The following is a 25368-nucleotide window of genomic DNA, read 5'->3' on the forward strand; positions in this document are numbered from 1 at the left end:
GTCATGGTCCCAACTCATTTCTTTCTGCTTTTGTTTTCTCTATCTGAGTTCAGAAGGTCTGTGCTTGTTTTATGGGTCCCTCTTCCCCAGGACCAACTCAGGAAATCTCCTATGGTAATTAAAAGAATAAAGTGTGATTCACTGTTTCTGCTAACCACCGTAGTAGATTTTATGTAGCACATATCTATTGTTTGATTTCCGTTGTAAGTCTTACTCTGATTCTGTGTATACAGCGGCCACTTTTAAAAACTTACCAGGGTTAGCCTAGAGAAAGGTTGTTTTATCATAGATCTGTCTGCATCATCTAAGAACTATTCCCCAAAACCAGTCAGCCCATTTCACCAGAATTACTGCTCAGCCTCCTTGGATTCTGCTTTACAGTCCCTTTAGCTTCAACTCCTGCCCATCAGGTGATCCCTTCCAATGAAATAAATGAAACAGACAAAAATCTGAAGTCAAGCCTCCTGCTTGCAGTTAACGCTACACGTGTGAATCTTCTGCTGCTGTCATAGGTAGAAATAAGGAAAATTACTATAAAAAACGTCACACCATACAGCAAACCTCATCAGCACATCTCCCCTAATCCCCAAGTCTGCAGCACATTTCTTTCAAGTTGCATTCAGATGTGTGGAACCGTAACTCAGGTTATAATTCTGGTATAGAAACAGCATTTTGTAAGGCTGTGGAGATGCTGAATACAATTGTCATAACAGTGCTTGAATGGTAGAAATGTGAATAAAAGTTAGTCATCTACCCTGTTATGTTGCTTTCACTGATGAATGTTTTGAATTTCAGTGATTTTCAAATGAAATGCATATGGTCAGCTTTAGCAATTAGTTAGTTGTGGGTGAAAGTATAAGACTACATATTAGAACAATCAAGCTAGCTACAAAACAATAAACACATTCTAAGTATTCCCAAGAGTGTTTTTTCCAGATGTATTCTGGAAATTATATTCTGTGATATTTTTTATTTCAACATAGGTAATAAATTCTTTGGCAGATCGAAGTGTAGATTTTATTTATTTTAAAGGAGAATTAATTTTCCTTCTTTCATTTCAGTCAATTCATATAAATTAATCAAATGCAGGACTGGTTTTCTTTAATCTTGCTGTGTTACTTAGGTTGTCATAAATGGAGATGCAGACAGTCATGTTATTGAGGGTTTGTTGCCCAACACAGAATATGAAGTTTCTTTGGTGGCATCTTTTGATGATGAAAGTGAAAGTGAAGTTGTTGCTGTTCTTGGAGCTACATGTAAGACAAACTCTTGTAATTTTTGTAGATGTTTAAGTGATTTACATTTAATGCGTATATCTGTATAGCTATATTAAAATATAGTCCATCTTTGGGTAGCTATAATATTGACAAATGTGATGGTTTAGCACCAGGGCTTTGTTGACTGTGGTTTTTGCTTTTCTTATTTGTTATTATGTGGTAGATGGCACTGAATGAAAATGATGGTTTGGCTCCCTGAGCTTTGGTATTAATGACCTTTGGGTTAGATACTTTTCCATCCTACATTTCAATATTTAATCTTTGACCAGGGTTCCTTATAAGAAGATATATTAGATTGGGGGGATTGAGGGAGTGGGCAATAAATGTTGTAAAGTAAATAATTTACAATAACTTGATTTAAGATGTTTGGCATTTACAGTATACTCTTTCTTTCTTATTTATATAATTTATACTCACTGGAGGTGAATTAACTCTTGGCTGAAATAGTGGTCCAAAAAGCTTACACAGGCATCCTGTGACATTAACTTGGAAGTAACAAAGATTGAAAATCATGTACAGTATATTTTATAGTTAATAATCAAAACAGTGACCAGCATTTCAGGTAGATTGCTCTATCCATTCTCTTTTTATGGATAGTAACTTGGTTAAGTAAACAACTATATTGATGTGTAAATTCAAAAATTTCTTTGATTCTTAGTAATTTAGTTGCAGGCTTAATCTTGAACCTTCTGTTAAGACGAGAAGCTCTTACCCACCCAAATGATGCTGATATTGCCCAGTATTGCTGAGTGTACTTTCTCTTTTTACTTGCACAGAAGAGAAGCACCCTTAAAAAGCTTTCAATGTAATTAATGTGACAACCTTAAAGTCAAAGTGGAAGTCATTATGCATAGTTCAGCCAGAAATATGGGAAACTATATGCATTCTTATTTAATTGTGCAGTTTATAATTATGTCTGAGTGCTAATCCTGCAAATATATATGCCTAAAGTAAACTAGATGAATAGTTCCTTTGTAGTCTCTGAAATGCCTGAAGTGTGTGGGATACTTGTAGGTGTGAACACATAGTTTCATTGTCGTAGAAATACAAGATAAATACTGTGAGTTCCATGTCTTGTGGAATCGTTAGTGAGCTAAGTATTGTTTTTCAGTTGCAGGGACTACCGCAATACCGACCACGGTGACTACTACCAGTACCACAGCTTCTAAGTCCACCACAGCAGGTAAACAGAGCGAATGTCAACAGTTTAAATGCTGAATGCAGAGAGGCTCCCCACAAGCACACACAGATCTAGGAGCAGAGAGCTGTGATATTACTGAGGAGCTGATAATCCCAGTTCCTGGTGGTCCATGCAGTCAGCACACTGCCATGGCAGATGGAGGTGTAGACCCTAGGCAAGGGACATCACCAGTGAAAGGTGCACACTGTCATGCTTCTGCAGCATCCTTCTGCGTGTGGCCCGCTTTCTGCACGTGCCATGTGTGGATGAGGAGCCAACTGATAACACAGCATAGGGACTCTGAACGATACCAGTTATTACATAGGAATGCAGAGACTAATTTGGAAAATTCAGCTCTCTTTTCTCTTTCTCCTCATAAATATGAGCTTGGAAACTCTTCAGAATTTTGTTTAATTTTGAGGGTTCTGTTTGTTTTTCCTGGAATTAGAAAACTGACTTATAAGGATCAACAGTTTGGGAAGATTTCTTTTCTGTAGCATTCTAGCTGCAGTGGAGTTTGGATTATTCCAAAGAGCTCCATAAGCCGAGTAATATAAACAAAGCAAATGGGGTAATGTATGTTAATGACAGCATAGGATAACTATTATTTTATTAAATAGTTAAAGTTTTTATGTTAGTAAGCCCAAATATGACTGAACTATATGGGTTTGCCCCACCATGGATCTGCAGACCCACCGTGACTTCAGTAGAGCTTGCAGCTACCTTGTGATAATTAGCACAATTTAAAACCTAAAAATAGAGTTGACAAAATACTAATTAAATTATTTTTGGCTTTAGTTTTTCGAACAGGAATCAGAAACCTTGTTATAGATGATGAAACAACCTCAAGTCTGAGGGTGATATGGGACGTTTCAGACCACAACGTTCAGCAGTTCAGAGTGACCTATCTCACTGCAAAAGGTGACCGTGCTGAGGAAGCGGTAAGAATGGTCTGTATGGGTTTTGTGAAAGGCTTCATAAGCTTGAAAAGTTTGTTTAATAATTGCTAAGGCATTGTCTCTTCTTATATGACACTCCCGTTGCAATTAGTAAGAGATCCATGTTTGGTTGTTACTGTGAGACTGAACTTCAAAGTTCTGATCATACGGCACCTGCTGCACTGCAGGCAACAGCAGTTAAGTATTAGATCAAGGCCCAGTCACACAGATGTTTAAAGAAGCCATACTTAAAAGACTACCTGCCTGTCCTCTTTTTCCTGTATTTTTTAAATTTTGGGGTTTTTTTGATGGTTTGGGTTGGTTTTTTGTTTGTTTGTTTGTTTGTTTTTTACTCCTAGGCCTTTTTTTCTCCCAAGATTGTTTTAACAACTCTTAAATGTTTATGCAGGACAATCTTAAGTATTTTTTTTTTCCTTTGCCAATTTTACTCTTTCCCTAAAAGTCTCATTTTATGTTAAAGCAATGTAATTAAAATTCAAATGCAGAGTTTTCATACTGCTTGTTAACCTGAACATGTCACAAGAAGGAAAGCATTTTTTAATCTAAGTGCCTAAGAATAGTTCTTATTTTTCTAATACCATGTGATGATCAAAATTAAAATTATTTTACACAAAATAAGCTTCTGGTGATCAAGATTTTAGAAAATATTTGAAAGAATGAATAATACTACATGTACGCTTTTGTGCATATAGCTGTATTATTTTAAGATTTCACAATTTTTGCAATAATTTCAGAATTCCAGGAGGCCAAGTGCTTTTTTTTTTAAAAAAAAAAAAAGTTATAAAACTTTGAGATAGCTCTATGTAGATATATTTAAGAGATTAAATTATATAGTTTGAGATTATTTTCTTAGTAAACAGCTCAGAATGCAAAAATATTCCCTGTATCATTGTCCTTCTGTGCCTGTCATGTGATTCACTTCTGTTCATAGAAGTTCATATTGAAAATATGGGATATTCTTTTTGATGTCTAGCAGCTGACATTTTTAGCCCTATATCAGACTATATTAAAAAAAAATATTAAAAGAAGTTAGTTGAATATCCTTTTTTCTAGAAGAATATGTATCAGTCTTCTTTCATTTTGGTTTCATTCCTCTTTTATGAGACCTGGGCAGAATATTACTTTTTAGCCATCTCTTTCAACTCTAATCTGAAAATGAGCTTTCAATGTAGTGGTTTCCTTTTGGAGTGGAAAACATGCTGTATGAATTTACTTTGACTATATGATAGTATAGCATATAATACAGCGGCAATCTTGCACAACGTAATTGTACGGTTCTGATAGTAACCCAAAGGTTCTGAAATTCAGATCCCAGATTTATTGTTTCACCTCTGGGAAGCTTAACCAAATTCAGTTGGATGATATAAATGTAGGTCTGTTTTAGTATTGAACGGCTATTATTTTAAAAGGAAATTAAAACTGTAGAAAAGGTATTCAAATTCTGGCTATCAGAAGGATATTAGAGTTGACTCAAAAGCTTGTTAAAGAAAATTATAAAATCATAAAGTTAGGTAGCTATCTTGGCTCTAATTCTGCAAACTATTTAGTTTTAAGTATGCTCTCAAGTCTTGTTATCTTTGGTCACAATTCAGCCAACAGATTAGCCATGTGTTTCATCTTTTACATTAATCACGTATTAATAAATACTTTACTGAAAAGGAATGATGTAAGATTATACTTAAAATTAAGCACATTTTAAACAGAAGCAATGTATTTTATCATGTGGCTTCAACCACCTGAGAGGTTCAATACATTGTCAATAAAATGACAGAGATGTTCAATTTTTAGATGAGTGTTTATAAGTTTAAGTACATTTCTTAAGGAGAACCCAAAAGTTTTATGGAATTTGGGCTTAAATATACTATAGCATGACAATTCTGTGGTGGATGCTTGGTTTTGGCTCTGATTTCAGTCATATGAATTTCAGCTACTCCTCCCTTTCCATAAAAATATTAATAAGCTTTTTAATCCTTGATGCAATTGGTTGAAAATCAGGGACTAGAAAATGTAATAGAATACTTTTCACTACATAAGGGTCAAGCCCTAAAGTGCATGGGTGTTCTTGGGTGTGCTGTACATACTGGAAGGGTCACGTTTTTTTTCTTCCTTAAAGCCAAGAATGTTTCTCACTGCTGAAACTATGTTGTTCTGTAGGAGATCTCTGTTTCACACATGTGGAAAAGAGAGAGTTCTCAATGCTTGCATCCCCTCTCCCTAAAAAAATGAAAAAGTTGGTTGTTCTTTTTTCAGAAACTTGGTTTGTGTGTTTTGAGTAGATGCATGGAGGAGTTTAGTATGGGAATCTTTCATGCACGTGTATTATAGATGGTTTTGTCCAGTTTTGATCAATTAGTGAAGTACTTTTTTGACAAGTCTCAACACCGGGGTGTACTAGATAAATTTCCTTCTTCATATCACTTGCCTAAATTAGAAGTAGTTTTGAATGTGTCCTGGAGCGTTAAAACTGATGAGAGCTTTCTTGTCTGAGTATATGCTTCAGAAAATTTTGCTCTGCCATCACCACATGCATCGGTCTTCTTTGAAACAGCAAAACACTTTTAGGCTCAGTCTCTATTTTTTTCCCTTGAGTTTAAAGGGTTTATAGGTCTCTCAACTTCTTGCCAAATATGTGTGGGCTAAGGACCAGGGAGAGTCCAAAATATGAGGTTAGACCTTGGGACTGTTACTTCCAACAACGCCACTTCAGAGCACAGATTTGGTGCAGGAAACACAGGATTGGTTTCTCTTTTTTTTTTTACCATGTCCGCTCCAAGCGGTAGGTAGCTCTCCAAGATTCAAATTTTACTGATAAGTTAAAAGATTGCAAGGCTTTACTTGGGCACTTCTACCACCACTATTGTGATACTTGCTTTTGAGGCTCTGGCTAAAATACAGTAATGTATTGAAGAGTTTCAGAAATAGCTGCTTATGGGGAAACCTTGTACTGTATTGAAAGAAGCAGCCCTTAATTCAGTGGGTTGAAACATTTGCTCTAGCACACCCAAAACTGCCTGGAGGGATTTCTGCAGCTTCTCTACTTCTACAAAGTTGCCTGGTTGGACTTTTGCTACAGATCTTCCATGTTGCATGGCAGTTTGGGATCCTCTGCTAGTTGTGGGATGGGCTCCTACTTCTCTCCTAAATAGCTACCTTCACTTCCTTGTTCGCAAACTACATGCAGATGGCACAAACGTGTTTTATTCCTGCTTGCTCAATCTCCTGAATTAATTTTCCTTCCACACAGGGAAGGAGGATTTTTCTGTCCCCAAAGAACATAACAATCAACTTTATTAATGGGCATAGCTTTGGACAATCATACTCATATCAAGAATAAATACAATAAGAGGATTTATTTTGTCTGTACACTAAAATTGTTTAAGTACTAACTATCTGTATAGTACCAGTGATTTGTGGAGCTGTAGTGGCTCATAGGTTTAACATAAAAACTGTGTTATCCCATAGGTGCACTCTCTGTTTTATTTTACTCAGGTATAACTAGTAGATCTGTCAAAAGGGTGGATAATGTAATTATTTTACCATAGACATCAGAAATATTAAAAAATACAAGCTCTACAGCAATCCTAGCAGAAACTGGTGTCAGAAATCATGTGAGATATAAAATGATTTTGGCCCAAGTCATTAAGCTTGATTGTTTCTGTGTTTCTGACCATCCAGGTAATGGTGCCTGGGAGGCAAAATACTCTTCTGCTTCAGCCTCTGCTGTCTGATACAGAATACAAAGTCACCATCACTCCCATCTACTCTGATGGGGAAGGTGTTAGTGTCTCAGCTCCTGGCAAAACTTGTAAGTACAAACTTTCTACTTGTCCTCGGCCAGGATATGCATGAAGAAAGACTTATGCTTTTGGCCTTTTTTCCTTGGCTTTAGTAATATATTTTAGTATAAATGTGGGCTTATTTTGCATGACTTATGTGACTCAAGCTTTACATTAATCTCAGTTCATTGATTTATAAACAATGGGTTGCCTCTAATTGACAAGTTGCATTTTATATTCAAAAACTGTGAGTTTGCAAAAACTTGTTGAGTTATAAAGCTGGTAAGTCCTTGATAGATAACCCACCAAGGACAAGCCAACTAATGCAGAAAATGAAGTAAACAATGCCTGCTGGAATAGCATCAAACCAGCCATTGTACTGTTAGATTTTCTTTTGTGTGAGATCATTACTTCCTAAAGGTCATTAGAAATGCTGCTCAATGTTTTATAAAAGTGATTGCATTATCTCTAGAATTCTGACCAAGTACCAAAAGATTACTCAGCTGTAGCTTAAGTTCCTTCTCTACTGTATATTGGATAAAAATCATCTCATTGTGCACTGCTAGTCATGATAGTATAATTTTATTGAATTATTCTCCTAATTGACATAATTTCTGGCTAAACTGAAGTGCTATTTGTGCAGACACTTAAATCACTTGTAAATCATTTCTTTGATTCCATTTGAAAGCAATAAGTGTTCACAAGGGCATGATTTGTACATTAAGGACTTTAGTACACTTGGATTGAAAGAAACCGTATAAATAAAAGATAATTATCTCTGAATTGTCTTGTATTCTTAAAAAAATGTAGGGATAAAGTGGGGAATTAAATTGAAAATTTATTGTTTGTTGAACAATGTCCATAATTAATCCTTGGTATAGCTTGGTATAACTTTCTTAAATATATTAAAATTAATACACTGACGTAATGCCAAGGATGAGTTTGATGAAAGGCTTTCATCCTGGCAATTTTACTTGTAAATCTGAGAGTACTGGGTATTGCATTGTTTTCATGTGCATGTCTTGAGTTTTATGCATGTGCTTGTACAAGATAAACTTGTAAAAGCTCTGTTTGGTTTCCTTTTAGTACCCCTGTCTGCTCCTAGGAATTTACGTGTCTCAGATGAATGGTACAACAGGTTACGTATCAGTTGGGATGCCCCACCATCACCAACAATGGGTTACAGAATTGTCTACAAACCTGTCAACAGTGAGTTTTTAAACTGATACTTTTTTTTTGGTCATTTCTTTTTGACTGTACAATGTCTTGACATCATCTTTTGCGGAATTTTGTACTTAAATCTAACAGTTGCAGTTACAGCCTTGAAAGAGCTGTTAACTTGGGTGTCTCAGGTTTTAAATATGAAAGTTTCATAGTCACAGAATGATGCAGGTTGGAAGGGATCTCTGGAGGTCATCTGGTCCAACTCCCTGATCAAAACAGGGGCCAATTTCACTGGACCTTGTCCAGTTGAGTTTGTAATACCTCCAAGATTGGAGATTTCAAAGCCTCTGTAAGCATCTGTTCCAGTTTTTGACTATCACTGTGAAATTGTCCAATCAAAGTTTCCCATTTTGCAAATTTTCTTTATTTTCTCTTACTGTCTTCCAGTTTGCCTCAGAAGACATTCTGTCCCTATCCTCTCTACCCCTTCCCATTAGGTAGGTGTAGGCAGCAGTAAGATTCCCCCTTAGACTTCCCATCTTAAGGTGGATCAAACCCAACTCTTTCAGTCTGTCCTTTTATGTCATTTTACCATGACTCTTTCTATTTATTTCAGACTACCTTTGCTCTCTTCCAGTTCCTCTCTTCTGCGTTCTCCCATTCTTCAACTCCCTTTCCCTCACAATTCAAACAGTTTTAATTTCCTTGAATTTTACTCCCACGCTACCCCTCCCAAATACTGGACGTTTTATTCATTACCCATTTTGTCTGTGCTGCATCCTTTTCCCACCTGCACATTGCAGCTAGACAAGGCACCCAGGCTCCTTCAGATTTGTTTAGAAAAACACGGTCCTCTATTGAGAGTGAAACACAAATGTGTGACCATTAAGGGACTAAAATACTCTCTGAAGACAATACTGTTGCCTGGTTTCTGAGTATATCCGGAACATCTAAGAGAGGTGACAAAGCAGCTGTTTGCGGTTCTGATTTGGAAAAGTTTTATTCTTTTCTATTTTCATTATAATTTTTGCACAGTGTTAAATGATGCTGTTGTATAAGAACCCCTTAGGGTCTGTATTGCTGGCTGGCATCTGCTGTCCCCCCCGTTGGTCCTGGCACACCATCAAACTGAGGAGATCTTTGGCTGCCTATTTAGGGCAGTAGTAAGTCACTGAAGCAGAACAAAAGGGTCTTAACAGATGCCAGTGTCTAGCCCTGCCCTAATGAATCCCACTGCTGAATTTCCCAAGTGTGTTGTGGCTTCTGTCCATGCAAGGACTGAGCAGAGTGTCTTTGTCTTTGTGTATGGTTACAGGAAAAAATAAAAAGGCAAAAATATAGCTGTAATTTTAGGAGCGTGTGTAATTTTGGATATGTCTTAAGATTTGTTTTAACTACCTGCCAAATCAATGGATGGGCAAATGATTTTCTAATTTGTTTCGTTTTTTGCAGTTCCTGGTCCTGCGTTGGAGACCTTTGTAGGGGATGATATTAATACCATTCTCATTCTAAATCTCTTCAGTGGAACGGAGTACAGTGTTAAAGTATTTGCTTCATACTCAACAGGCTTCAGTGATGCCCTAACAGGCATAGCCAAAACCTGTAAGAATGATTTCATGCTGTTCAGATTGCTACAGGCTGTTTTTCACTATAACTATGGCTTTGTGCAGCTCCCTGAATAAATTTTCAGGTGGAAGACTTTCTCGGTTGTGTGCAAATTGCTTTCCTGAAATGAGTCTCTTCTTTTTTTATCGGATTCTATCAGGCTTTAAAATAATCTGATAGATGTTAGCAAGACAGGGGACATAAATCAGATGTTATTATTTATCAGCCAAATAGATTTGCCTCGTAGTAGATATAAATCTCCCTAATGGAAAGTCTATTTAGTTTTTTTTTTTTCCCTAGCTTCGTACATGTAATATGATTTAGTCTTTATATATCTAAAGCTCAATTTTAAATTAGATTTTGACAGAAATGTTGCTGTTAAAATGATATTTTTATACTTATTTGTAGTAACTGAATTTTTAGCAGTATTCATTATTTAGTCTTAACTAAATTGACTTAAGTTCCGAACTTTTGGTCTAAAAACTAACTTTTTTTTTTTCTTCCTGTTTTGGATTTTATTGACATCGGTTTTTTTAAGCAGCTTTTGAAATTATTTGTTAAAAATTAATTGGCATAAGTGTTTCACTATATTTTGTCATTTTTTCTTGTATGTCATATTAGAGGTGTAAATCTAATTTTCTGATATTTAATTTTCAGTGTACCTGGGTGTGACAAATTTGGATTCCTATCAAGTCCGCATGACCAGTCTCTGTGCTCAGTGGCAGCTTCACAGACATGCTACTGCCTACAGGGTAGTTATAGAATCGCTTGTGGGTAAGTTACTAAATCATTCAATATGCAGCTACAGCCTAACCCAGAGAATTGAACTGCAAAAGTTAAGAACTTGCGTGTGGTCAGACCGGTAGACTGGCTTCTGGAATACTGGAAATGACGGACGGAAAAGAGTTGTATACACATTGAAAGTTTCAAGAGTGGAAGTAGCATTGCTGTCCTTCTATATCAAACAGATGTTGATAACTTGTCCTTCTTACGGGTGGGAGTTTTATCTGTCAGTAGAAGATAGGTGATCACCTGAGTTTTTCACTGGTGTGAGGGACAGAAAATAGATAAAAGATGAACTGAATACATCTAAGATTGTAAATAAAACGTTAGTGATAGCTCTATAGGATTAGGATGGACATGAGAGGAGGGTAGAAGGGATAGGGGAAGCTCTGATTGAATCCAGACCATGCTCAAGGAGTCAGAACAGTGTCCAGTTTTGTCTGTTCTCATTCTGTTGATTGTTAATTATAGCTTGTGGTAATGTTAATCATCTGGATAAACATGAGATATTTTTATGTGGCAACACATGGTGTCTTGATGCTTTTAGCACTGACTGTGTAGAAGGTGAATGACAGCAATTTCTGTCTCACTGGTACTCGGGTGTAGCCAGAAGAGTTTATGGACAAGTCACTGTTTGTGCAGACTAACTCTCTTATCCCCAGTAGACATTAGTGAGCTTTTGAGTGGTGACAAATTAAAAGCTTGGATAACTTGAGAGAAGTGCAGTTAATATAACTTAATGGGATTTATCAAAGGTATCATGAAAAATAATACTAATTTGGTTGCAAAACAATGATGACCTTTCTGTGGAATGGCAAATGGATGGTGATACGCTTTACTTGAAGGCGTGGAATACAGACAAGCTGTTCGGAAAGCAGAGGTCTTGGCTGGCACAAGACAGCACAGATTTCCTTCTCATCTGGGAGCTAGCCAACATTCTGCTTGCATCATATAGAACTGCCAGAATTGTTTTAAGTGAGCCAAAAGAGCCTAAATGTGAGCAGAACAAGCTAAAGTATGAACAATTGCTTCTTATTAACTTCTGTCATGAAGAATTTTGATTGTCAGATCGGGTGTCTGTCTCATTCAGGCAGTGATCAACTATTTTATACTAATATAACACCTCCTGATAAGCGTTAGATGTTTTTTCCTTGGCAGTGAATGACTGTTGGGCTTTTTTTGTATATACTCTGTAAAATATGAGATCAGTTGCTTGTATTCCACTTCTTTCTGCCACAGATTATGGTTTGTGCTGAAGGTTTTCTTAATATTATTAAAATATGACTTATGCTATTTCCAGTACCCAGGCTTTTTGCATTGTCAACATGTTTTTCAATTCAGAATTTAGCAGAATTAGTTTCAAAACCCTGTAAATACTATTCCTTAACCACTTGTTAAGTGGTTACTAGTGAAAGCTGGAACACAATATCTAGTTCAGTCTCTCTTGCAATTACTAAGCACATTACAGACTCTGAGAACCAGAGGCGTAGACAAAGGATGCCATAGAATTACATAATGCAACAATTCCTCATTAGACTGATAATTTAGGACCAGATCCGAAGTCCATTGATGACAGTGTTAGTGATTTTTATTAACTTCAGTGCATGGGGTGAAATTCATCTTTTTTCCTGCAGATGTCTGACACATTCCTCAGCTCCTACTTAATATGAAGGATGAAATGTTACAGAGACCTCTGCACAGAGGTGAATTTCCAGAAATAAGGCAGCATGTAGTTTATTAATTTATGTCAACCACTTGCCCTTCATCTACTGTCATGTCCCCTTCTTATTTCAGACTTAAATTACATTATTGAATAAAACAGTAAAGAAATGTTTTAATGGTTTCTTTTGTAATTCCAGATGGGAAAAAGCGAGAAGTAAATCTTGGTGGAGGGACGCCTAGACATTGTTTCTTTGAGCTGATGCCTGGAACAGAATATAAAATCAGTGTTCATACACAGCTTCAGGAGATAGAGGGCCCTGCTGTAAGCATCATGGAGACAACATGTGAGTGAAATAGATCAGAGTTCAACCAGCAGCAGTGATGCTTGATTGCTTGTCATGTTTTGCCCTTCGCCCACAGGTGCGCTATTCCTACGCAGTTTCCTTTAGCTGAGTTTTTAATTTTCCAGCTACATTGTGACTTCTCCACAAAGGTGCAGGATTCTTACACCACTGCTGTGTATTACTTGGGTAGTCACATTCACCAACTGCGCTGGACTTGTTAATGAGAATGAAACAGGGAGAATGGTTTAGCTTTCTTCATAAAAAGTCCCACTAGGGGATACTGTGAAAATCTGTGACATGGGAGTGGGTGTGTGGAAATCCAGAAAAATGAAGCAAACAGAGAAGGTTTTGTATCCTGCAGCTCTTGTTATTTAATAAAATTTCACCAGTGTCTGAGCAATTTACAGTTAAATGCGACCTTGATACCAAATCTACTTATGTATTTTAAAACAAACAAATAAGCCAGCCTTTTTATTATTATTCTCAATAACACGAGACAGGCAAAAAAAACCCCTCACAGCTGTTTATGAAGGCAAGATCCTGCGCTGATGAATTCAAAATACTGCAAACCAAAAAATAGGATGAACAGACTGAATATTTTAACATTATCTTTCTTTCTTTGAGCCCATTTTCGGTCTCAGTGATACTCGTCTTATCATACTATATTACTACACACGACTATGCTGTTACCTTCTCTCAGGGTAGATAATTATAATTTTCCTCTTCAAGGGAACCCTCCCACACTTGCAATTTCACATAGGAAAAACTTGCTCAAGTGCGTGACTCCACTTCTCAGTTGTCCAGGGCTCATTCTCAGAGCAGTGAGCAACAAGCTGTGGAGGTCCTGGGCATTAGTCTCTTGTAGGTGTTTCAGAGTCTTGGCTCTTTTTCTTGTTGAAGCCAATGGGAAAAGCCACATCAGTTGCAGTGGAAGTCAACTTGAATGTGGACATGAGACTTGTAGTGAATCCTGTTTGCCCTAATCTTTCCCAAAGATAGGTGCCGTTTCTGAAGTTGCCATATCTAACTCTGTCCCTTGTCTATAAATGTAACTTATATAACAAATAAGAAGTATAGTTTTACTTGAAGGAATGATGTTCTGTCACCTGTGGCGGCTTATGCTAGTTGCATTGAAAAAAATTGGTAAAAATGCACTTGAACGAAAGCGGAAGCTTTTCCTCAGAAGTCAACACATGTGCATGTTCTCTCTGAGAATTCAGCCAAGACTGTATTGAAAGGCACTAAATAGAGCTCTTGCATTCAGCAAAGCTGTCAATCGGTGATTGTGTGTTCAGCTAGGTTTCTGGGAGGTTGTCATTCCAAAGCTTGTTTTCAGGGGAAGGATGAGACAGGTTTCAGAAACTCTATATAGTAAGGTTATATACTATAACCTTAGTAGGAGTTGCTGCAGGCAACAAAGCCAGAGTGCTGTAGAGTTGTGGTTGTAACTGCATTTCTAGCTGGAAACATAACAAGGTTTTCCACCGAATTGAGGAAAATCTTGATCAGGACGGGCTGTGATTTCCTCTGAGTGCAGGCACTGGCTTGCTTTTGCACTGTCTCTTTGTATTTTGGATTGCAGGACTAAGATCTTCTTCCTTCCGGGTTGGATAGAGACCTGCTTTCTGTGACTAAGGACTGGTTGTGGTCAGAAAGGAAAAGGATGCTGACCTTTTACAAAAGGAATTATGGATACCAGCTCAAGAATAGGGCTGCCACATGGTCTTCTACACTGGGGAAACCCGAAAAGGGGCAGTTCCTGTTGTATCATTTGTATCGTTCACACTGAAATGCAGCCATTAGTTGCTCTGTAATAGTACTGTCCTTCTTCAGGTGGTCAGTAGAGGAGGACATTACATGCACACGCTCACTGACATTTCTCTCCAATTGCATAACTAGTTGATTAGAGATAGTGAATTTTCTGCTCATCTGTGGAGATGAGCAGAAAATGCTGTGTTTAATATAGATAAAATATATTGGGCTTTTAAGCATTTTTAAATTATTCCTTCTTTTCATTCCCCAGTACCATTTCCAACTCAACCGCCAACAACACCTTCAACACCACCTCCACCACCTACAATCCCTCCTGCAAAAGAGGGTAAGTGCTGCATGTGTGAATTTATAAAAATTTTAAGGTGTTGCAATGTTTTTCTGCTTCTGACACTATTTTAGACCTGCGGGGATCATGTTTCAAAATGCATTTGGTACAGCGACACTGTTAAGGCAGCTGGCTTAAATTCAATGAGCCAAAAATCTGACATCGTTATTGTATTGTTGAAATTTGCAGAAAAGAGGGTTAATATGTATGAGATTTTCTTTTTCCAGAACTCCTAAACCGTACATATTTTGCAACTGAAGCAGACATCCTAAGATAATGAAACTTCTAAAACAGCATGATTTTTAAAAATATATCTACTTTAGGTAATAAGAAAAGTGTTCATGTTTAGTCTCTTCTCTCTTTCAATGTGGACTTCCTTGTATTTGTTATTTGAACATGCAGTGTTTTGTATAGAGTCTTATGAATATTTCTGTGAGGTGAGCATTATTGTTGGAGACTGAGGGTCAAATCCATCAGCTTGAAGTTGGTGGACCAAACTGATGTATAGTAATTGAAAATTGAATCCATAAGTACAAGAAAAAAAGACCTAGTGCGTGTTTTAGAGCTATATAGCAGTGAATGTGTTTTGGGTTTTTTTAAGCCAAGGAGTAATCAACAGAAGATGAGAAATACAGGTATGTATCTTCCTGTCCCATATTCTGGGTTTAGATGAACATTTTTCTTCAAGATGAAATATAGTGAAAAACATAAATTTGCTTTGAGACTGTTTCCTATTCCTGACTCCAAGCAATAGACTTGGATTCTGTAGAGTGTTGAAGGTTCCCAGTTCCCACAAAACAGTGAGCAACTTCTGTGAAGAGGTGTACAGCTCTGCAGGCCATTTTGCATAAGAGCTTGCTGGAATAAGATGAGATGGGGGACACCTGCGTTGCTCCTAAATAGTGCAGTTAAAGGGGTGGCATTAGGCACCACGGAGCTTTTCGGATGGGAACCTCCACAGTCGATTGTTTCGTCTTGCTTGCTGTGTCATGCTAGGAGTCTGGGATTGTATAAATTCATGTGTGACTTTACTTAACAACTTAAATGATAACAAAAAAACCCAAACAGCCAGAAAGAACCGTTATTGCCTTGAAGCATATTCTGTGATAGGATCTGTCAGTGCAGAGCTCAGCTGGTTCTACACCTGCACTGAAGTCAATGCCAGCAGGTCTGTTTGCTAAAGTGTTATTAACTAACATTAAACAAGGGCTTTTCATGACAGTTGCATTTTCTTAAGTGATTTACAAGATTTCATGGGGAGCTGAGGCATTGCTCTAATTCCAAAATACTTGCTTTTCTTTCTCAGTGTGCAAAGCAGCCAAAGCTGACCTGGCATTCCTGGTGGATGGGTCATGGAGTATTGGAGATGACAATTTCAATAAAATAATTAGCTTTCTCTATAGCACTGTTGGAGCTTTGGATAAGATTGGTCCTGATGGAACACAGGTAATCAACGTGTAGAGAAGGGTGCATGGACTTGACATAGTATTTTAGATAGCACCAGAAATGAAATGAATCAAAAAGTAACTGACATCTTTTCACTGTTCTTTTGAAAATATCAACTACTTTAGGACAGCATTTTTCTTCTGTATCTTCTTTTGTATACACCATATGGTGAAATTCATGATGTGAATTTTGCTAGCATGAAGGCTAAGATGTTGTTTCAGTCTCCTCTTAATCATTCTAATGAGATTTAAGTTTTATTAATGTTTTGATATTGGGACTCACTGTGGTGTTTATTTCTAAATAAACTAAAAGTGGCATTGATAAGGAAAATCAAAGGTCCACTTATTTAAAATCACGTGCTCTACAGAATCTACAGTGCTTGAAATAAAATATAATATTTACAATGGTTGTTCTGTGTATGTATTTGTTTAGAAAGATGCTTGAATCTGCTCCAGAAAATATTATGGGCAAATATTTTACTGGTTTAAGTGCCACCTGTCTAATATGCAGTCTGGGATAGCATTGAAAGTTATTTTTTATTTGTCCAAACCCCGAAGAATGCTGAGTTTTTCCTGTTTCTTGCTATACAGCTGTTTTCCCAGAATGCAGTCCATGGTGCTTCAGAAACTTATACACAAGCTTAAGCTTAGGCATGTGTATAGCTTCTTTTAAATCAGGGATGCCGCTTATAGAACATGAAGTTCAATATGTGATTTGTGAGTTGTAGAGCTATAGTGTGTACTGTTGAAATGCAGTATCTAGATTCATGTAGCATCGTATTTGGGAGAGGCGATATTTCAGAATATGTTCTTGCATCTTTCTATTACTTGCCTCAGTATTGCTCCCTAAATTAAGTTACTTATGGGCAGCTATTAATTCGTGGAGACTGAATAAAGTCCCTGTGGTTCTGTGAATGAGTAACTGTACACGTGTGAGCAGCTGTAACTAGGATTTTGCTTTTGGGCTTGATTAAGAGTGCTTTTACCAAAGTGGGTATTACTTTTCTCATCCTGTTTGTTGCAAAAATGGAACCGGAAAGTGTCAGATGGTCACCAAGGCTGCAGAGAGTAAAACTAAACTTTATTTAGTGAAAACTTCTTAAAGAGAAAAAAAGTTATTCTGGCTTCAATTTAAGGGTGAAACAAAGTTACAAGACAAATCCTTGTTTTAAATGTGCTGATTCCCTTACTTTCTGCTTATACACTGGGTGGTTCTTCAGTAACAAACGCATCTTTTGTGTGCACAGGTGGCAATAATTCAGTTCAGTGATGATCCCAGGACGGAATTTAAATTGAATGCATACAAAACAAAAGAGACTCTTCTTGAAGCTATTCAGCAAATAGCCTACAAAGGAGGAAATACAAAAACAGGTGAGAAAGGTCGTGATGATGATGCAGATTTTCTCACTGCTACTCTCTGTGCAGTTTTTCTTTCCCGTTTTCTAAGTGGTTTAATGTATCAGTGCAAAACCAGTGAGAACATGGTATCTTCACACTGCAGGTGAAAGGTTGGACTTTGAAGTTAAAAAATCTTTCTATCTGCAGTTTGCACCCTTTACCCCCCGTATAGCTGGATATTCACTCCTCTGACCAACAGTGAGGTCAAGGATCAGGGAGGAAGGAAGAGAGGCAGCTAGGCAGAAGCGAATGACTTTGGGGATTGTGGAAGCTGGAATGGAGAGTAATATGAAATCAGCTTGTCAAGTGAAAAAGTGGGAGGGGAGAGAAGGTGGGAGGGAGCTTGCAGAGCATGTAGAAAACAGTGGACAGAACTGGTTATAAGCCAGAACAGTTAAGCCTCATTGGTATGTTTAAAACTGGGCTGGGGGAAGATGTCTGTTAACTGAACATAGTTACATTTTAATTAATCCCTTAAGATAGCTTTCTGATGTGAAGAAATTAACAATGAGTGCTGAAAGGGTTAAAATCTGTTTTAGTTGGAAACCATATGTTTTATTATTCTCAGATTGCACAGGAATTTCTTGCAGCTGTTGCATTGCATCCAATCTCAGTTTGTCAAAATAACACCTTTTCCATTTACTCCAGAAGAGGCTACAATGGCACTTTCAGTTGTTACCTGGGCTGTGCCCTACAATTCAGTAAGGGAAGATTTTGTTTCCTTTAACCAGCACAGAATATGCTTTCCTGGACGTGTCATGGTCTTCATCTTCAGCTTCTGGACTGAAAAACAGATGGCTTAAGCCATCAAATTTTCAAAGGTTAATGTCAGAATTAAACTTGTCTAAAACTCTGTTTTAATAACTACAGAATGCACTAATTTACAGACTATTCAGGACCCAACAGATGTCTCTTTGTATCGATGTCTAACATATGATATGAGAAGCCAATAGGAATTGGATTTATGTCACAGTGAAAGTGTGTTGTCATTTTTTTTCTCTTTTAGGAAAAGCCATTAAACATGCAAGAGAAGTCTTGTTTACTGGAGAGGCAGGCATGAGAAGAGGCATTCCAAAGGTTTTGGTTGTCATTACTGATGGGCGATCACAGGACGATGTGAACAAAGTCTCCAGAGAAATGCAACTAGACGGTAAAACGTATAGTTTTAATAAGAACTATTTACATTTCCCTTTTTCTCATTAATTGTAACAACCTAAGTGTGGGCATGAGATAAGGGGTGAGCATGAGATAAGGGTAACTCTTGCTCTAGGAAGATTTCCGAGTTTAGAGAAAACAGACAGCAATTGCTGAGAAACTGAGAATATCACTAGGTTATGGTTAGATTCTGGATTTTTTTCTTGGTGATTAATGATATTATTCTTCATTTTGGCAGCAGTGCTAAAGTCATGTAGTAGTCAATGGAATTGTTCCCATGATGAAGAATTTAGGGAACAAGATCCTGAGAATCTGGACTGTTATCTATGAAGTGTAGTCTTGTGGTTACCAGCAAACTGAACTGTTTAGTTTTCTATACAGGAGTTTGAAAATTCTTTCATATGTTCTTTTACTTGTTCTGATCTGTTCTCAAGTTACACTAACTACCTTTAGGAATTCTTTTTAACCCACCAATTGCAGAGCTTTAAGCAGCCACACAGTGTTGCGAGTCAAAGCATAAGAACTGGGTTAGTTGTAGAAATGTCAAATACTGAGGTTCGTATCAAACCCTAAAAGGTACAGTGTGCCATGTGGAACAAAACTAAAAGATGGAAGAAGAAAATCTTTCATCCTTTTAATGTGAGGAGATCTAAGAAGAAATTACATTTGTGCTTTTTTATTTGCCTTTAGACTCTGGCAGGTATGAAGTTACGAGTGTATATTACTGATTCCTGAAACCCAATGCAATCATTGAGCTTGGCTGCCTGCTTGCATTATTGCTAGATGCTGAATGCAGTGCCTTCATAAATAAAATCATATCACAAAACAGTAGAGCATGAGTAACTTATTTTAAGTAGCCATCAAGAACCCCCCTCACATTGTGAGTAAATTGGACTCTATGTCTAAGCTGAACAAAAAATGTTCGATTGTCAGGTAAGTCTTGCAGTTGCCTTATTAACTATTAGACTGGCAATGACCTCGAGAGGAGATGGCATATGGTGGGGGTTCAGCTGCTGACTGGGAGGTGTCACCTTGGACAAATGACTTCCTCTCTTCCATTTGCTTTTATGCATGGTGTATGTTTAGGCTGCAGATAGGTTGGAGCAGGTACTGACTTGCATCTATGATAGAGAAGGGCATGAAGAGGTGCTGATCTTGGATGAAGATATTGTTATAACATATTAAGTCGAAGTTTTATTATGTTAAAAGCTCTGCAGAAGGTGATGAATGCCCCTGGGGCTCACTCAGACTTAAAGACATTGCCTGACTGGAGTAAATGCAAGAACAGTATGTCCAATATTCAGCCTGATGTAGACAGGGTTTTTTATTTATCTTTTATAGAAAGGAAAATGTTCAAAACCTTTTAGCTAGTTTGCTGCTCCTTCAATGTATAGGATACAATTTCCATTTCATTTAAATCTTTGAAGTCAGGCTCAAATTTCAAAATATATTCATGCAGAATATATAGAACAGATTCAACCAGAGCAGTTAAGTTGCTGATGAAATGAGAATGCATTTATTTCAGTGTTCACTCCTGAGGCAGCAGTGGTTTGAAAACTAATTAATATATGGCACAGAACAAAATCTGTAAAAGTCCTACAGGAAATTAATTTCTGTGCTTTGTATTTATGATACACTTCATACATGGATATTTTTTGTGTGTATTACAGTATAGCATTAAATCAGAAAAGCATTTAAACATATGCTGAAACTTTAAATTACTGAGCAGTCTTATATGTCTTCAAGAAAACACTTATGCATTAACTTTAAATAACTGATGAAGCAAAAATAGCCTAAATATCTCCCAGAGAAGGCATTACCTTTATTTTAGATTACATGCATGAATTTTCTTGTGTTAGAGGATAATAGTAAAATTTCCACCATCGTATTTAATCAGGAAAGGAGCCAGTACAAATACAGTTGTGTTCATATTGTATTTCCACTCTCTAAATGAATGACTCACAAGAGTGTTGTTTTCTGGTTTACAGGTTTCAGCTTTTTTGCTATTGGAGTAGCTGATGCTGACTATTCAGAATTAGTTAATATTGGCAGCAAGCCCAGTGAAAGACACGTCTTCTTTGTGGATGACTTTGATGCCTTTGCAAAGATTGAAGATGAGCTGATCACTTTTGTTTGTGAAACTGCATCAGCAAGTTAGCTATTTTGATTTATACTTGCTTCTGAAATACTAAGTTCTAAATACTGGGTGTTTTGTAACTATTATTTTTCTACTCAGAGGTATTCTTGATCTTTTAAACATGACTTACTGCAGATACTATAATTCTAATTTTATTTCCATAAAAGATTAAGGAAATGAAGGTGTTGTGAATTCAGAATCATTAATGGTTGTTTGCTATAAATCCAGAATACATTCATTCATTGTCAAAAAGTTATTTCACATTTTAAACATTGTTAGTGGTTCAGAATTTAGTCATAAAAAATTAGTTGTAATTTATTTTCTAGGCTACTTTAACCATCTGTAAAAGTAGATTTAGCTGCATTCATTATTACTCAAATTGTGTGGTTAGTTTATTAATGCAGAGCTAATCATTAATGTTTGTATTATCAGAGAAAGTAGAAGAGTTGTAGCCTAAGGAAAAGCATAAAGCACACCCAAACTCTTTGAAATCTGTGAAAGTACCACTCTTCAGACTCTTTATGAAAATGAAGGGAAAGAGATTCTGGAACAACACTTAATGGTTAGAGGTGAATAATTCACATGCTTTTAGGTGTGTGCCCTCAGTATGTTTCCTTGTACATAAGCCAGGAAGTAGGCAGTGTTAAGCTGATGTTAATCATTTGTGATTGTAAGGACCCCTTGTGCATAGGAGTGTGCGTTACCATGGGGCTGTGAGTTATCAGAGCTGGTGAACACAAATACATTGCTTGTGTCCCATCAGTTCTTTGGTTTTGACCATAAACTCTGCTTTCAGCGGTAGAGAGAACATTGAACTGCAGAGAATACTCAACATTAGCATTTATTGGTCACTTGCGCTTGTGTTCTGAAAGTGATCTCCGAAGAGGAGTATCCTGGGGTGCCATACATGACACCCTGCATCTAGGCTGATTGATTTCCCAGGGCACCTTTCCTGGTAGAGATTAGTGTGCTTTCTCCCTGCCAGAAGAAAAATATAGAACAGATTTACAGCTACTTAAAATGTGTGCACACATCTTCAGGACTGCGTGCAATTCTGGTCTGCATTGCTCATGGAAGCTATTGTGGAGTTTGAAAAGGTACAGAGAATGCCAGCTAAAGTGATTGACTTGAGCTGGAGTTAGGCTGGAGAAGCTCACAAATAGAGAAGTAGGGAGCACTTGGTTAAAACCCAGTGTAAGACATACATTTTTACACAGCAGACATTGAATGTGCTGCCACAAGCGGTTGTGAAGGCAGGTTCATAGAATGGTTAGACAAATTCGTGGACAATAGGCCCATGAAAGGATATTACATGGCACACACAGGGCTGTACCCTTTAACATCTTTGCTACAACCCTTGTGGGTCCTGAGGATCATCAACTGAGTGGAGTAGAAAGTGGCCAGATTTGCATGCCCTTCCTAAACAGCATCTCCTTTTGCTACTGTTGTGGCTAGAGTACTGGGCTAAGTGGATCATTGCTCTGAACCAGTAGGACATGTGTTGTATCCTTAAATATATCTTTCCTTCTTTTCCAGCCTGCCCATTGGTGGTTAAAGATGGCAACAACTTTGCAGGTACAGTGTTTCTGTGTTTATTTTTGTTCCTGATCTATGGAATCATTTTCATTACCTAATTTTCACAATATTAGCCAATAAATCTCCCTTTATGCTAACAGCTGTTAAACAGATGGTGATATGAAACTGTGATGCAATTGGCTTTGTATTTTTTTTTTTTGGGGTTCCTGTAATGCAATAGTAATTTAAATTAATAGAATGTATATTTCGATGTCTTCCAGGATTTAAAATGATGGAAATGTTTGGTTTGGTTGAAAAGGAGTTTTCAGCTGTGGAAGGGGTTTCAATGGAACCTGGCACATTTAATGTTTACCCATGTTACAGACTGCACAAGGATGCCCTGGTATCCCAGCCTACCAAGTATGTATTAACATATAAATATTCATAAAACCTATGAAGATAATTGTCTAGTGCAGGCAATTATTCATTTCAGGGACCAGTATTTTCACGTCAGAAGAGCAGAGATGCTAGTATATATCTACATTATAGTAATGAATAGGAAAAGTGTTTGGTGTCCTGAGTCCTCAGTCAGTTTCTTTCAAAAATAGCAGTTGTGGATGAAAGTAGGTAAGTCCACTGGCTATGTTGGGTTTCCCACAAGAGCCAGTTTCAGCCTTGTGCCAGTTTAGCACCTAGCAGTTTCATGCGGGCATATCTCTGGGCAGATTCCAGGCACTGTGAAAGGTGCCTCTGGAATGTGGGTTGAAGTCTCATAGGATGCAGAATGTCTTTGAACTGGGGGTCAGAATAAGCACCTGCTTTAGCTTTCCTCAGTCACTTTTACTTCAGTCTATGTCCCTTCATTGATTAGAAAGGAAGATCATCTCCTTATGCTAAAATTAGTCTCTGTGAGCACCATCTAGTACCTTGCTGGGAGGCAGGACATAGTTGTCACAAGGCCTGTGTCCTGGGAGAGATAAGGAGGAGCCAATGAAGAAACCTCTGATCGAACTTTTACGGTCATTCCTCAGAGATTAAGTGATGGAAGTTGTCTATGTGAACAGTGTGTGTGTTGTATTTGGTTCCTCTCAATCCAGTTCCCCCACTTTGTATTAAGTGACACCAGAGAAAAGTAGTGGCCCTGCTGGATTAAACGTGGAAAGATGTAACAAAAAATACCCTTTAGCTGAGATAAGTAAGAAAGAAAAACAGTGGAAAATTACTTTTAAGGTTTATATTAGATGTCATCTTAGTCCTTTTGTGTGATTATCCTGTTGTGTCCCAGTTGGAGCTATACTGCTTGGAGCTGTTTCAGATTCTCCTGTTTAGTTTCCTCCTGGTTTTAGTTGGACTGGAATTTCCAAGGAATAGCATTTCATATTTCTTTTTTCTTTTCTGCGTCTTTCTAATTGGATCTGCTACATTTATATGCTCTTCTCTAGCTGCCACCCCAGCCCAATCTTACTGCTTCTTTAGGCTTTCACTCCCTTTCATGGTTCAGAGAATACTTTTCTCTTGATGATCTACAGGTACGTCTGAATAATATCACTTATTTTTATCATCTCATCTGAGTACTGAATGTCATGAATGTTATTCTCCTTTTTGAGCTCTGTCCCCCCAAACCTTGTGTTTCCCCCACCCTGCTTATTGAATTTTCTTTATTTGCATTTCGTACAATGGGCATACTCTAAGGTTTTGTTCTTGTACCTATTGAGTTCCCTCTCTTTTCTCTGTGGGAAATGTGCAGGGTAACATCACATTTGATCATCTACAGACATTGTGCAGAATATGTTGATTATATAACACATTATAAGTCCTTTTCCAGCATGATTCATATCTATATGTCTTATATGTGCCAGAAACACTGTAGAAGGAATTGATCATATTTGGGGGAAAGAAATTGGTTAAATAACTTCTTCAAGCTTCTTTCAGAACCCTTTGCTATGATTTTAAGAAGTCGGGCAAAATTTTCAAAATACAGTCAAGTTATTTCAGATACTTGTCCAAATGTCCCACTTTGGGATTTGACAATGAAAGTTTAAATTAAACTGGAAGTACTAAATAGCCAATTTTAGGACATGGCATAAAATAACATACTACTTTTATATCATAAACTTTCTCTGTCTTCTGCAAAAATTCTAGGAGAACAGATTGTATGTCTGTGTGATCTGTTTTGACTTCACTTTCCTATCTGTTGCCTTTGAAATGTATAAACTACATTCCCTATAATTTATAAAGCTGCCTGTAGCAGCCTGTCGGTCCTAATTTCTGTCCATTAGTGATGGGTTAATGACAAAGGACATGTCTATTGAGACTAGTCTTCCAAACAACTTCTATTTTCATTGTTTGTAAACCAGACAATAGCAAAGGTCTTGCAAGTGGCTACTATATTTTAAAAGCTCTTAATATAATTAATTTCAGCTTTACTTCAAACTGACCTTTGACGCTTTGATCTTCAAATTAAAAAGAAGAAAAAGAGCAATTTTGGAAGTGTCAAGGGCAAAGATAACTTTTCCTGTCTTCATTAGTATTCTTTTGATAGTTATCAAGTTGAGTAGATTTTGTGAACACTTGTTCATATTGCTTCTCAGTCTTGATTTCCAAAGAAATGTACAGAGTAATAGAAAGCGTGTTAAGTGAACATCTGGTGAGTGAATCACCAGATTTCATGTTTGTTTCAGTTTAAAAGACATTATTTCTCTTACAGGTATTTGCATCCCGAAGGTCTCCCTTCTGATTACACCATTACATTTCTCTTTCGTATACTCCCTGACACACCTCAGGAGCCGTTTGCTCTTTGGGAGATTTTAAATGAAGAGTATGAACCACTGGTTGGAGTTATTTTAGATAGTATGTATTTTGTATTTTAT

At 37.2% G+C, this 25368-nt stretch overlaps 1 protein-coding gene across 3 annotated transcripts in view; it reads left to right on the plus strand.

Annotated features, from left to right (window-relative positions):
- Positions 1–25368, plus strand: part of COL14A1 (collagen type XIV alpha 1 chain) — a 121771-nt gene that overhangs the window by 57690 nt on the left and 38713 nt on the right. For 2 of the 3 annotated variants that reach the window (XM_009947615.2, XM_086466165.1), the window contains exons 16-31: positions 1124–1256; positions 2389–2460; positions 3256–3398; positions 7092–7221; positions 8279–8401; positions 9809–9958; positions 10619–10735; positions 12604–12750; positions 14774–14848; positions 16155–16294; positions 17541–17664; positions 18698–18841; positions 20835–20999; positions 22520–22558; positions 22780–22918; positions 25206–25348. In XM_009947615.2, coding sequence (XP_009945917.2) covers positions 1124–1256; positions 2389–2460; positions 3256–3398; positions 7092–7221; positions 8279–8401; positions 9809–9958; positions 10619–10735; positions 12604–12750; positions 14774–14848; positions 16155–16294; positions 17541–17664; positions 18698–18841; positions 20835–20999; positions 22520–22558; positions 22780–22918; positions 25206–25348 — 1984 coding nt within the window. Of the gene's footprint in view, positions 1–1123; positions 1257–2388; positions 2461–3255; positions 3408–7091; positions 7222–8278; positions 8402–9808; positions 9959–10618; positions 10736–12603; positions 12751–14773; positions 14849–16154; positions 16295–17540; positions 17665–18697; positions 18842–20834; positions 21000–22519; positions 22559–22779; positions 22919–25205; positions 25349–25368 lie in introns of all 3 variants that reach the window. The other variant, XM_086466166.1, reaches the window with a different exon arrangement.

Source organism: Leptosomus discolor, chromosome 5 (assembly GCF_034619465.1).
Source record: "Leptosomus discolor isolate bLepDis1 chromosome 5, bLepDis1.hap2, whole genome shotgun sequence".
Taxonomy (NCBI): Eukaryota; Metazoa; Chordata; class Aves; order Leptosomiformes; family Leptosomidae; genus Leptosomus; species Leptosomus discolor.